At 39.0% G+C, this 13,336-nt stretch overlaps 1 protein-coding gene across 2 annotated transcripts in view; it reads left to right on the forward strand.

Annotated features, from left to right (window-relative positions):
• Positions 1 to 13,336, forward strand: part of AUH (AU RNA binding methylglutaconyl-CoA hydratase) — a 122,093-nt gene that overhangs the window by 47,201 nt on the left and 61,556 nt on the right. For both annotated transcript variants that reach the window (XM_030003796.2, XM_030003797.1), the window contains exons 5-6: positions 5,558 to 5,650; positions 6,609 to 6,665. In XM_030003796.2, coding sequence (XP_029859656.1) covers positions 5,558 to 5,650; positions 6,609 to 6,665 — 150 coding nt within the window. The remainder of the gene's footprint in view (positions 1 to 5,557; positions 5,651 to 6,608; positions 6,666 to 13,336) is intronic.

A 13,336-nucleotide genomic window follows, 5' to 3' on the forward strand; every position in this document is an offset into this window, starting at 1 on the left:
ATTGATTGCCAGAGGTCACTGAAATAAGAAGAAAGATGAACAATAAAGACTTTTTTCAACATTGTCCAGGTATAGGAGGACAACAGAAGAATAGCAAGGGGAGTTAAGGTGACGGTCTTTCATTTTAGTGTTTCATATCAAATGCTTGAAAAGGCACGCTTTAAAGTGGGGCTTTGTTTGAATGTTCCTAAGTACCAAATTCTGACTGCTGTGGTTAGTTGAATTGAAAATACTTGTCCTAATCTATAAAAGAGTACTTAAAAGATAAAAGTTAATTATATCTAAGGGACAGTATATAACTTGTTCATCTTTAGGGATTGAATGGGCTTCCATGGAGTTTTCTTTTCTGATTCATGGGAATCATGAACTGCAACTGTTGCTGCAGTCACAGTGCAGACATTTAAGAGAAACTGAATTCTAAGTCTGCTGGACTTCCAGTTCTTTAATGAAGGCTCATATATCCTAGCTATAGGAAGGAATACTACAGGTGTTCTTCAGGTTGATTGTTTGAAACTGCTCTCAAGCTACAGATGTATAGTTTTCATAGAAAGCTCATTGGCATGTGAACAGCCTAGATCTCAAAATTTTGTGCCTAGCTTGAGAATGTTTCTTCTTTTTGTACGAATACGTGGTACAGTTGCTAGCAGAAAATACTACAGGTATAAATTTACTTAGCAAGCAAAGTACTCTTGAGAGGTTGGTCTCCTGGGGTTTGATACATTCTAAATCAGTAACTCTTTTTTATGTGTGTCATGTATTTTAAGTTAATCAATCTGGACAAGTTGATGTAGGTTGACCAGGAACAGAAATCACAAAGTCTGGAATTCTGGATAACCATATTATTCTTCTCTGCCTGTTTCAGGAACTCTCATTAAGGGACTGGTAATAGTGATAGGTCTTCCTTTGAGCCCTTGGACACTGTCTAAAGAATGTGCTTATTGCCTATTATGTAAAATCTACTGTATGTAATGTTTCATAAAGGCAAGACTATTTTCATATATAAATTGTTGCCATTTTGTTTTTACGGTTTATTATTTATTTACTTGTTCCTCATACTTCTTCCTTCCCTCTTCCTCAATATTTGGAGAAAGTAGGTTTTTCCTAGTTGATCAGACCATTTCATTGTCTGTCAATAGTGAGAAAGTGAGACTGTGCAAGAATAGGAAAAGGCTGCTTGGTAGTTGCTAAGAAAATACTAAGTGTAATTCAGTTTCCTCTCAGATACTATCTTACATATCTGTAATTTTATAAGAACTTTTAAAACAAATTAGTCAGAGGACTAAATAGTCACATATGATTCAGGTCAATAGAATCCAGGCAACTTCTGCTTTCTATTTGGGGAATGTCAGTGTCCACAATATATGAATCAGCTGTGTGGGCTTTGTGACACACATCTGAGAAACTATTTCTTGGTTGAATCCTCCAGACCTGGTGGCTGTATTCATATGCTGGTCTTTCATTCATCATATAATCAACTCTAAGCAGAAAGGAAATCCCCTGTTAGTCACCAGCCGTGGACATCATGTGGAAAGTCATGTAAAGATGAAATAACAATTACCTGCTTCAAAACAGTTGTGATTCTTTGAGATTGCTTCCCACACATTACATGTGTTTTTATCTGCTTAAATGCAAAGTCCTCCTCCTGTAACATTCTGTACTGGTGACAAAATTTTAGGAGAGTTTAGCTTGCTTTACTCTTTAAGTCTTTCAGTAATGGAGAGTCACAGGAAATAAGGAGGCATCCCGAGACTACAAGATGCTGCTTGTCAGCCTAATCTAATACTACATGTAACATACATGTTTACCAGGAATGCATTCCTGAAGTTGAGCTGAAGATCCACAGTTACTACAGAGTAGGAAATAGGCTCATTTCTTTATATTGCTGGATATTATATTTTCTAACTTTTGTCTGAGCTTTTTATGGGTTTATTGGACTTAATTAGCTGTATCATGTTATTATGTTTAGTTTCTGTTATTGAAGTTTTTTGCATGCCGTTAAGTTCTTATTTCTTCAGTTTGCCTGTTGGTCACTCCACCTGTATCATATCTTGAATAGCCAATAAACATCCTTTTATACAGGTTGTACTGCCTTCTGTCCTAACAGATTATTCCTTAAGTAAGTTAATACATAAAAATTATTTTGATCTGCTTGTTCATGTTTGCCTTCTCTTTGGCTAGTCCAAACTCTGTTTCTACTCCTGTGATCTCAAATATAGAATATATGTTTTTTTGTGTTTTTGTCTTATGTCTGGATCTATTGCTGATGTAGGACTAATATATACTGAAATGGGCCCTTCTTTACTGTACTTAGAACCTTCCTTTTCTGTAATGTCATTAAGCATGGATGTTATATTAGGACACGAGTATTGGCTTTTGCTTGGGACGCTTCTTTTATATGCAGAATGAAAGTTTATCTGCAGAATATGCAGCCTGTTTTACAATACAACAGATGTGTGAAGTAATCCTTTATGAATTCATTGTATGAACTGGCTTATTATTTAGTGTCCTTCATATTCCACACATAGATGCACTACAGTAGTTCAGTGCAATTCTCTGACTGCAGTTTAATACTGCTTATTACTTAGTCTTTTTTTTAACTACTTCTAACAACATTAATCTGTGTATATACATGGTCTGCTCCTGTCTGTGTGTTGTATACTCTAATCTAGTTTAATTATTTTGTTTCTTTTATACATTTCTAATTCCTTTTGTGGACTTTACTATGCAGCTCATGATTGCACATTGATAAACCCATATAAGATCTAGAATCTAGCACTAATGATTAGTAGTACAACAATTGCCTGAAATTTCTACCTGTTACTTAACGCATGACAAAAATGTGGAATGTTAGAGAGTAAAACCACTGGGCTTCTTGGCAAAGCTTTAAATAGTTTTTTTTCCTGTCACTCACAGAATATGAGCTTTGCCATGTAGAATCATTGTGGAGGTTGACCTGTCTATTTATATAATTTATTGCTCTTAAAATTTGAGGGCATACAACTCAGTTAAGTCTACAGGGCATGATTTGTGAAACTTCATCTCTGGTTTTGTTCTGAGCTGAACAGTTTTGGCAGTTGTGTCTTAAAATTATGCAGATAAACATGAACAAGTGCCTCTTGTGCTACAAAATGTGAATATTCCAAGAAGCTTTGCCCTTGGTACTAAGTTCTAGTAATTTGGAAGCTCAGTTTACAATCCAGAACAATTGCTAATTGATTTCTGTATTGCTTTTTCTGATGCTTCACAAGAACATGTTAAAAGGATTAATTTCTTCAATTCTTTTGATAGCTATGCACAGGGCTATTGTAAAGAATTTGTATTTTGCCTTTTCATTCATTGTCAACTTCCATGTCTCGTCATCCTTTAAAATTAATATCCTTGGGAAGTGATGATTTGAACTTATGGTATCAAACTGGTTTTTCTCCCTTTTAATTATGAATTTTAGTATTTCTTGATAGGAATGCTGGCTGTAATTCTTGAAACCAAGCTGTTTTATAATATTCTTTCTATAAGTTTCATTTCCATGTGTAACAGTCTACTTGAATTGTACCACAGCTAAATCTGGAAGTTACTTATCGTAGGGAAAGTAATCTGCCTTGGAGTACTGCAAAAGCTATATAAATAGTACTCCAGACATTGTTTGCTAGTCTCTGAGAAAAGGAACATACATGCAGACAGTAACTGCTGGAAACTACAGTTAATAATGACCATGCCATTATGTTCAGGCAAATTATTTTTCATTTACCTATGGCAAAGGCAGATTACTTTAAGAGAAATGCTAGCTGTATTAGCCTTGAACTTGGATTGCAAGACTGTTTGGCACGTTAGTTATGGTCACAGGGTTATGATTTTCAGTCAGCACTCTGGCCCTGCTGGAAGTGAGAGTTGTCTTCTCTTCTTGCCTTCCCATATAACGAAGAAGAAGTAAATAGAGAAACAGCAGATTTTACTTCTGTTCCTCTGTCTCCTATGCCTTCTGTTGTAGATAAAAAATGTAATGGATACCTTGGGCTCTTTTAAGTGACTGCAAGTGTTTGATGTTGCAGACACTAATCAGTAGTCTCTTTTGACATTGTAATTGATTAAGATAATCACTTTTAATCACAATCTAAACCAGCAGCCAATGGGCTTTGGTTTAAAGCATCTGTTATAATCTTGAAAAACATTGGTAAATTTTTGTTTTTTTCTTAAAGACAATTGGATTTTCATTAGTTGTCGATTTGCAGCTAAAAATAGCCTTCCATTTAATTGATATTTTGTTTTGTTACCCAGTGAGAGACTACCTGTTTGTACACAGATGTATTCATGCTGATACACATTAACATTTAATTGATTTTTTTTAAAATTGAAGTTATCTAAAGTCTATCTGTCAGAAGGGAAAAAGGTAAGCAAGGTAGCACAACCTCTAAATTTAGAACTAACAAGTTTACTAAAGAAAGGAAGTATTATTTGTAATTAATACATTAAATTAATCATTCTTGGTCACATTACCCTTCTAGATTTTAAAAAGAGAGAACATTCTCGAGCACCTAATTTTCATTTATATTTTGGCAGCAGGTTTTTTTCTTTTTCAATTTCCAACTAAGACTGAATGAACTGGTCATTGAATGGTTGAAACATTAAAACAAAGAAAATATTTTTTTAAGATCTGCAGAAAAAAGTATTGCTGTCAAGAGTTGGTTTAACATTTTAACAAGATGTACACCCAAGTGTTCAGCTAATGAATTGCTTTAGACTATCTTTGAAATGTTAGTATCAAAAATGTACTACTGAAATATTGTTTGAGTATAGTTTAAAATTATTGATAGCTTGTGGGAAATGTTACGTTAAAGATAAAGCTGTAATACACAAGTTTATTTCTCAAGTAAAAACCACATTTTTCATCAAACTTCTTCAAGTTCGTGGTGAAGAGGGAGAATGAGAACTTAAACTTGTTGTAGGTGAAGAGCAGTACTTGAAGCTGAATGTTTAAATTACTTCCCCGTGTCAGAACACTGATGATAAATGACAGGCCTCTGGAGCCCTGCTACCTGTCCTGTACTGGCAGCATGTGCATCTGTTCATCAGGCTGACAACTTTCCCACATTCCATTGAGCTGTTAGCTGCTGCTTTACAGGAGGAAACGGGCAGTAGTGGTGGCCATACCACCCATGTCTGGGACTATTAAGACACAGAGAGCTTCCAGGTATGATCAGAGATGATTATAAGACATCTGTATTTCAGCTGGGACTGTTTGTGTTTGTGCCTTTTTTAAGTATTCCTGTTCTATTGTTTGCCTAGTTCTGCTATGTGTATTTTTGGAGTTTACTGGTTAGATTTCTGGCAAAAGTGAGCAGAAGCTGGAGAAAAAGGCTTGCGAACCTATTCAGCCACAGAGCAATTAGAGGGAGGGACAAATTTTTTTCCAAAGTCTTGCTGAGCAATCAGTTTTTAATCCTGCCTTGTTTTATGAAACTCTTTTCCTATAGCGTGACTGTACTTTGAACAAAATGTAAGGAGATGGTGTTTCACCGTTGTTCTTTATGAGGCTGGTGTTAATTGGAACTTTTTTTTTCAGCTAATCTGCCTGTACCTACTATTGCTGCAATAGATGGAACAGCATTAGGTGGTGGCCTAGAACTTGCGTTAGCCTGTGATATAAGAGTGGCAGGTAGGTCTGAATCCTGTTTATATAACATAGGATTATTAGTGTTGCAGATGGCTTGACTAATCCCTTGTTTTGGCAACAATCTTATAAAACTTATTTTGTATTTGACATTATTTATAACCAATTATTTTAAGGGGATTTAGTAGAAACCTGTCTAAGTACTTGCTAATGTTTAATTTCAAACAACTTAACTGCTGATAGCTGGCTTGTTTTTGTTACACGTTTTATTTTATTGTTATGACCTTCATTTTATCAGTATTGCCAGAGGGGTTATATAGTTGTTTTGATATTTTATTTAGTGATTAAAGTATTCTACTCTTCTGTATTTGACGTATTGTAGATGGAGATATGATTTTGTCTTAACAGGTTACAGGGAAAAACAAAAGTTGTTAGTGAGAGTATTATCACACAAGCAATTAAGCTGTTATAAAAGAAAAGTGACAACAGCACTTGAAAAGAAGAACCCTGACCTATCCAGCTGTCAGAACTGTAAAGCCATTTGTTGGAAAGTAAATGGAAACTTGGTTCTGAATAGTTGTGGGTAACTAACTTAGGGCATGTAAAGCTGTTTGACCCTTAGAGAATATTCTGTCAGCTAAAGAATTCATAATAATTAGATACAGAATTCTACCCCATTTTAAGATGTTAAATAATAAGTCTTTTTCTTTTAGTATTTTACATTTTGCAAATAAGTCTCTGTTACTCACTGTAATTGCTTATTTGCTATGTGAAAATTAATAAGGTACAGAGCTTGCCTTGATGGGAGTAGTTGGATCTTTTACTGAAGGCAGATCAGTTTAATCTATTTAAAGATTTTCATAAACAAAAGGTTTTTAAGTGATTTATTGTTCTTTATGGAAGAAATGTAATAGACTAACACTCTTGTAGGTCATTATTACATACTTTGCAAAGTTTTTTCTTACAGATCATAGTAAGAACTCATTTACATTCTGTTTTTTAGCCTCTTCTGCTAAAATGGGCCTAGTTGAAACGAAGTTGGCTATCATTCCAGGTGCAGGTATGAAAGTTTTGCTTTTGTTACCATGGATAACTAAATAGCACATGCTTTTGATGTTTGATTTTGGAGTGTTTATGAATTTCTTATTTTTATATTTCTTTTAAGGATCATGGCATGTTTTAAAGCTTATTGCTCATATTACTTACCAAAAATTAATAACAAAGATTTTTTTTAGGGAGTGGCACTTGTATATTATGTTTTTAATCAAAGTTGTCATTAACTAAGTCAGTATTGAGTGATTCTGTAAATGACATACAATGTCTTGATCTGAAGGCTGAATATTTTCGCTAAGGATCAGACTAGGAAAAAAGACAGAGTTAACTATCAGTGTACAAACCTGGTAATTTAAATAATGATCCACTGTTACATAACGTCTGGTACTTTAGGATTCAAATTCTGTTTTTATGCTGCTTGTAAATTGGTTGTAAAAAGTTCAAAAGATAAAAGTATAGCTGTGAATAGATCTTTTGTCTTGCCAAGATTTTTTGAGATTTTGGGGGTCAAAAACCTCTTTTCTTTTTGAAAGGGCAGTTGTCTGGCTTTTCCTGGATTCAGGGTGAATGAACGTTATATAATGAATAATGTTTGAGGAGGTCTTTGTGTTACGAAACCTTTTGTTTTTATTTTATGGATAAATCGTTGTCACTTGAATTAAGATAGCTGCTTTTCTGGGGAAAGGGCAATAACTTGAAAACCAGTGCATCCCTGTGACCTCCACCTAGCTTTGGCCTTCATTTCTGGAAGTTTTGGGGAACTTTATACCCTTTCTTCGCCCATATTTTCTTTGTAATGGGTGGAACCTATTTTGAAAGCACTGTATCCAATTTTAATGGATACCATTGCAGCTCATGTAGAGACGACAGTAAAAACTACCATAATGTGAGCACTGGTATGAACTTTGTGTAAGAAACTATCCCATCCTATCACTAACCTAGGTAATTACTGTACAATTTCAAATGCTCTATTATTATGGTTACTGCTGAGTTGTGATTTCAGTCAATACTTTCTCCCTATCTCTTTTCCTCTGTGGTCAGAGCTACATTTTACGTAAGGAAAACTGAGTTGTTATAACCAGTCTCTTTTTTAGCAGTGGATAAAGATAATAATGTAGATGATTTTAAGGATATATTTCCTTCTGGTGGTGTTGTCATGAAATAACGTGCCTTGACAATAAGTCCTAGTGAAGAAAAAGACAGAAAATGGTGGTGTTTATATTTGTTGACAATTTTTTCCTCTTTGTCCTCCTACTCCACCCTCGCCTAAGGAATTCTGCAGGACAGTGTTGGAGACATACTCTCCAGTTCAAGAAATTCAGGTCACGTTCTCCATATGTTCTCAACTTACTTAGGTTGTCTCATGTTTCCTTGTCTTTAGTTAATTATAGATATTTCAAACTTCTAACGCTTTCACCTTAAAATGCTAGGTGACTGACTCATGATGAGTTTCGTTCAGAATATCTTATTGCTATTCAAAGACTGAGGTTTGAAAAAAATTTTTTTTTTTTTTTTTCCTCATCCTAAAATAATGATTTGGGCATATGTCTTCAGCTCCATGAAAATATGACAGATTTCACTGTGTTATCAATGCCTTTTAAACTTAAAAACATTTTAGGGTGAGTTCAGTGATGAATTTTTTCCCTATTCCTATCAGCCTTTCTGAGGACTACTTTTGCTGTGTATATTCGAGCTTATCATAACTTTCTCCTGATCAGCCGGTACTTGCACCAATCCTGTTAAGCAATGACAATGTTTCAGCCCTTTTTGGCTCCTGTCTTCCTGTCGTGGTTTAACCCCAGCTGGCAACTAAGCACCAGACAGCCGCTCGCTCGTTCCCCTCACAGTGGGATGGCGAAGAGAATCAGAAGGGTAAAAGTGAGAGAACTCATGGGTTGAGATAGAGACAGTTTAATAGGCAAAGCAAAAGTCGCATGCGCAAGCAAAGCAAAACAAGGAATTCAGTCACTACTTCCCATCGGCAGGCAGGTGTTCAGCCATCTCCAGGAAAGTAGGGCTCCACCATGTGGAGCGGTTACTTGGGAAGACAAATGCCATACCTCCCGAACATCCCTCCCTTCCTCCTTCTTCCCCCGGCTTTATATGCTGAGCATGACATTATCTGGTCTGGAATATCCCTTTGGTCAGTTGGGTCAGCTGTTCCAGCTGTGTCTCCTCCCAACTTCTTGTGCACCCCCATCCCACTTGCTGGTGGGGTGGTGTGAGAAGGAGAAAAGGCCTTGATGCTGTGTAAGCACTGCTCAGCAGTAACTTAAAACATCCCTGTGTTATCAATGCTGTTTCCAGCACAAATCCAAAGCATAGACCCATACCAGCTACTGTGAAGAAAATTAACTCTACCCCAGCCAAAACCAGCACACATCCAAATAGTAATTCATCATGCTTTCTGTCATCAGAAAGTGAAGAATGAGTGAAGGAATTTTCCTTCATTTAGGTAGAGAAGCCAGATATGCGCACTTGAACCATAGGCTTCATGGGTTAATGGAATATTTCCTTACAGTGCTTACGTTAGGATGCTCTGAGCCAAAGCAGGACTGGGCAGTGGAGCTGAAAAGAGAGCATTAGCCATTAAGAGGCCTCAGTAGGTTTCTGCTGCCATTGAGTACATCTGAAACACGCTGACAAAATGTGTTGCTTCTTCGAAGTAGGTCCCTACAGCATGTCAAACTACTACTGTTTTTATTCTGCTCCATCAGCTGCCACAAGTTATGTGATGGATGTAAAGATTTTAACTTGGGTGATAATTAACTGGGTAATAGTTAATAGATAATTTTTCGGGTGTTTGAGGCTGTATGAAAAACTTCTTTATTTTCTGTTTGCTTTTTTTTAAAACACCAGGAAGTTACACTCAAAAAGCTATGTTAGAAGAATGTTACTAGAATTTAGTAGTATTAAATATAGATTCAGGGCAGATCAGCTATGACATTTTGGACCTGGTTGTATGTTATTCCATCCTATTTTGAAACATGGTCATCCAAAGACCCACTCAGCTGCTGTCTAGTGACCAACCAGTTTTAACATAAATTTCCCAGGTGTGAGAAATTTTGCTTTTCAATATGCACAGAAGTACTGCAGCCTTCTAAAGGCTAAGGTTGAACAGCAGTTAGTTGAATCCCAGTTAATATACTAAAATGAATTGTTCCTTCTAAGTCTGCTGAGGGTCTCAACCAAGTAGGCATTTGTAGAGCATGCCTACATATGTAGAGCATATCATACATGCTATGTATGATAGCAGGTTGGGTCTCCTCGGAACATTCATCCATGGCAGACAGCAGAGCAAAAGCAAGTGGGGTGACAGCAGTGTCTCCTTTTATACATAAGTTTTGTGTACAGACCAGCTGTTCAGGTTGTGAGGGAGAAGGATTGATTCTTCTGCCTTTGGAAATTGAAATCCAGTTCTTTCCACTATGAAAAAAGGCTTAGCTGCCAGACAGTGAGCTAGGGAAAGTAGAAAGTCTTTCTATTTTTCCTCTTCAGAACATCCCACTGTCTAGTAGGGAAGTCAAGATTCAGAGAACTAGAGAAAGTGTGTAAAAGAGAGAAAATGGCTTCGTAACTCAGTGCTGGTGGTTACCTGAGAATGAATATTGACGATTTTTGTTTTCTGAAGAAAGTCTGCCAATTGCTATTCATTGCACAAATGGTCTTATGCCACTACAACAGGCATATATCATAGAATCATTTAGGTTGGAAAAGACCCTTAAGATCAAGTCCCACTGTTAACCTAACACTGCCAAGTCTACCACTAAACCATGTCCCTAACTGCCACATCTACATGTCTTTTAAATATCTCCAGGGATGGTGACTCAACCACTTCCCTGGGCAGCCTGTTCCAATACCTGACAGCCATTTCAGTAAAGAAATTTTTCCTGATATCCAGCCTAAACCTCCCCTGCCGCAACTTGAGGCCATTTCCTCTTGTCCTATCTCCAGCCACCTGACAGAAGAGACCAGCACCCACCTCACTACAACCTCCTTTCAGGTAGTTGTAGAGAGCGGTAAGGTCTCCCCTCAGCCTCCTCTTCTCCCGGCTAAACAACCCCAGTTCCCTCAGCCGCTCCTCATAAGACTTGTGCTCCAGGCCCTTCACCAGCTCTGTTGCCCTTCTCTGGACACGCTCCAGCACCTCAGTGTCTTTCCTGTAGTGAGGGGCCCAAAACTGAACACAGCACTCGAGGTGCGGCCTCACCAGTGCCCAGTACAGGGGACAGTCACCTCCCTGCTCCTGCTGGCCACACTGTTTCTGATGCAGGCCAGGATGCCGTTGGCCTTCTTGGCCACCTGGGCACACTGCTGGCTCATATCCAGCCGGCTGTTGACCAGCAGCCCCAGGTCTTTCTCTGCCGGGCAGCTTTCCAGCCGCTCTTCCCCGAGCCTGCAGCGCTGCATGGGGTTGCTGTGACCCAAGTGCAGGACGCGGCACTTGGCCTTGTTGAACCTCGTACGACTGGCCTCGGCCCATCGATCCAGCCCATCCAGGTCCCTCTGCGGAGCCTTCTTATCCTCAAGCAGAACACTCCCACCCAACTTGGTGTCATCTGCAAACTTAGTGAGGGTGCACTCAATCCCCTTGTCCAGATTGTTGATAAAGATACTGAACAGAACTGCCCCCAATACTGAGCCCTGGGGACACCACTTGTGACCAGCTACCAGCTGGATTTAACTCCATTCACCACAACTTTTTGGGCCTGGCCATCCAGCCAGTTTTTTTTACCCAGGAAAGAGTACACCCATCCAAGCCATGAGCAACTAGTTTCTCCAGGAGAATGCTGTGGAAAATGGTGTCAAAGGCTTTACTAAAGTCCAGGTAGATAACATGCACAGCCTTTCCTTCATCCACTAAGCGGGTCACCTTGTCATAGGAGATTAGGTTAGTCAAGCAGGACCTGCCTTTCATAAACCCATGCTGACTAGGCCTGGTCGCCTGATTGTCCTGTAAGTCCTGCGTAATGGCAGTCACGATGATCTGCTCCATAACCTTCCCCAGCACTGAGGTCAGACTGATAGGCCTGTAGTTCGTTGGATCCTCCTTCCTACCTTCTTGTGGATGGGTGTCACATTTGCTAACTTCCAGTCAACTGGGACCTCCCCAGTTGGCCAGGACTGCTGATAGATGATGGAAAGTGGCTTGGTGAGCACTTCTGCCAGCTCCCTCAGTACCTTTCGGTGAATCCCTTCCAGCCCCATCGACTTGTGTGTGTCTAAGTGGTGCAGCAGGTCGCTAACCATTTCCCCTTGGATTATGGGAACTTCATTCTGCTCCACATCCCTGTCTTCCAGATCAGGTGACTGGGTACCCTGAGAACAGCTGGTCTTACTATTAAGGACTGAGACAAAGGAGGCATTAAGTACCTCAGCCTTTTCCTCACCCTATGTCACTATGTTTTCCCCTGCATCCAATAAAGGATGGAGATTCTCCTTAGCCCTCCTGTTGCTCATGTATTTATAGAAATATTTTTTATTGTCTTTTACAGTGGTAGCCAGATTAAGTTCTAGCTGGGCTTTGGCCCTTCTAATTTTCTCCCTGCATAACCTCACGACATCCCTGTAGTCCTCCTGAGTTGCCTGCCCCTTCTTCCAAAAGTCATAAACTCTCTGTTTTCTCCTGAGTTCCAGCCAAAGCTCCCTGTTCATTCAGCCAGGCCAGTCTTCTTCCCCACTGGCTTGTCTTTTCAGCACACGGGGACAGCCTGCTCCTGCACTGTTAAGATTTCCTTCTTGAAGAATGTCCATCCTTCCTGGACTCCTTCAGGACTGCCTCCCAAGGGACTCTGTCAACCAGTCTTCTAAACAGGCTGAAGTTTGTCCTCCAGAAGTTCAAGGTGGCAGCTCTGCTGACCCCTCCTTACTTCTCCAAGAATTGAAAACTCTGTCATTTCGTGATCACTATGCCCAAGCTGACCTCCAACTATCACATCACTCACAAGTCCTCCTCTGTGAACAACAGGTCCAGCGGGATGCCTTCCCTAGCTGGCTCACTCACCAGCTGTGTCAGGAAGTTATCTTCCACACACTCCAGGAACCTCCTAGACTGTTTCCTCTCTACTCTATTGTATTTCAGACTCTTTGCCTGTTCATCCCCTTTCTTCCTCACTTTTCTTCCCTGTGAACTTGGGGTCTGTTGGCCAGTTGTGCTCTAATTTGACTACAGGGCAGTGGTTGCAAAAAAAGATAGTCCCTAGAATTTTATTAAAAGTAAGTGGTCAGATGAAGGGAAAATTTCCTTGTCCTCAGATGAAAAGTTTCAGCATGAACTAACCTATTCTTGGGCATGAAAGAATGGGCACAGGAGGGAGGTGATGTGGCTGTTTTAGCTGTGGAGAATGTTTGTCAGAATACTCCTCTCACTGGACAGCAGTGAGTTCATGAGAGACAGGATTTCATGGGAAACCAGACTTTATTAGCTTCGCGGTTTATGGAGATGTTTGTTATCAGCCAGGGTAGCTTTTCTAAAAGCTGTTCATTGCTGAAAGGAGTTGATTTTTCAGATCTCTTAGTCAAAAAGCTGTTTAAGCAACTTATTTTTTGTGTAAAGCTGTAGTCTGTACAGAACTCAGCATAATGTTGGAAGAGTCTCTTTTACACAAAAATCATGTTTCTTTGTTGTTATTTCCCAAACTGAAGTAAAAAGAAAGCAAACCTCTTTTGTTAATTGAA

Source organism: Aquila chrysaetos, chromosome Z, assembly GCF_900496995.4.
Source record: "Aquila chrysaetos chrysaetos chromosome Z, bAquChr1.4, whole genome shotgun sequence".
Classification (NCBI taxonomy): Eukaryota; Metazoa; Chordata; class Aves; order Accipitriformes; family Accipitridae; genus Aquila; species Aquila chrysaetos.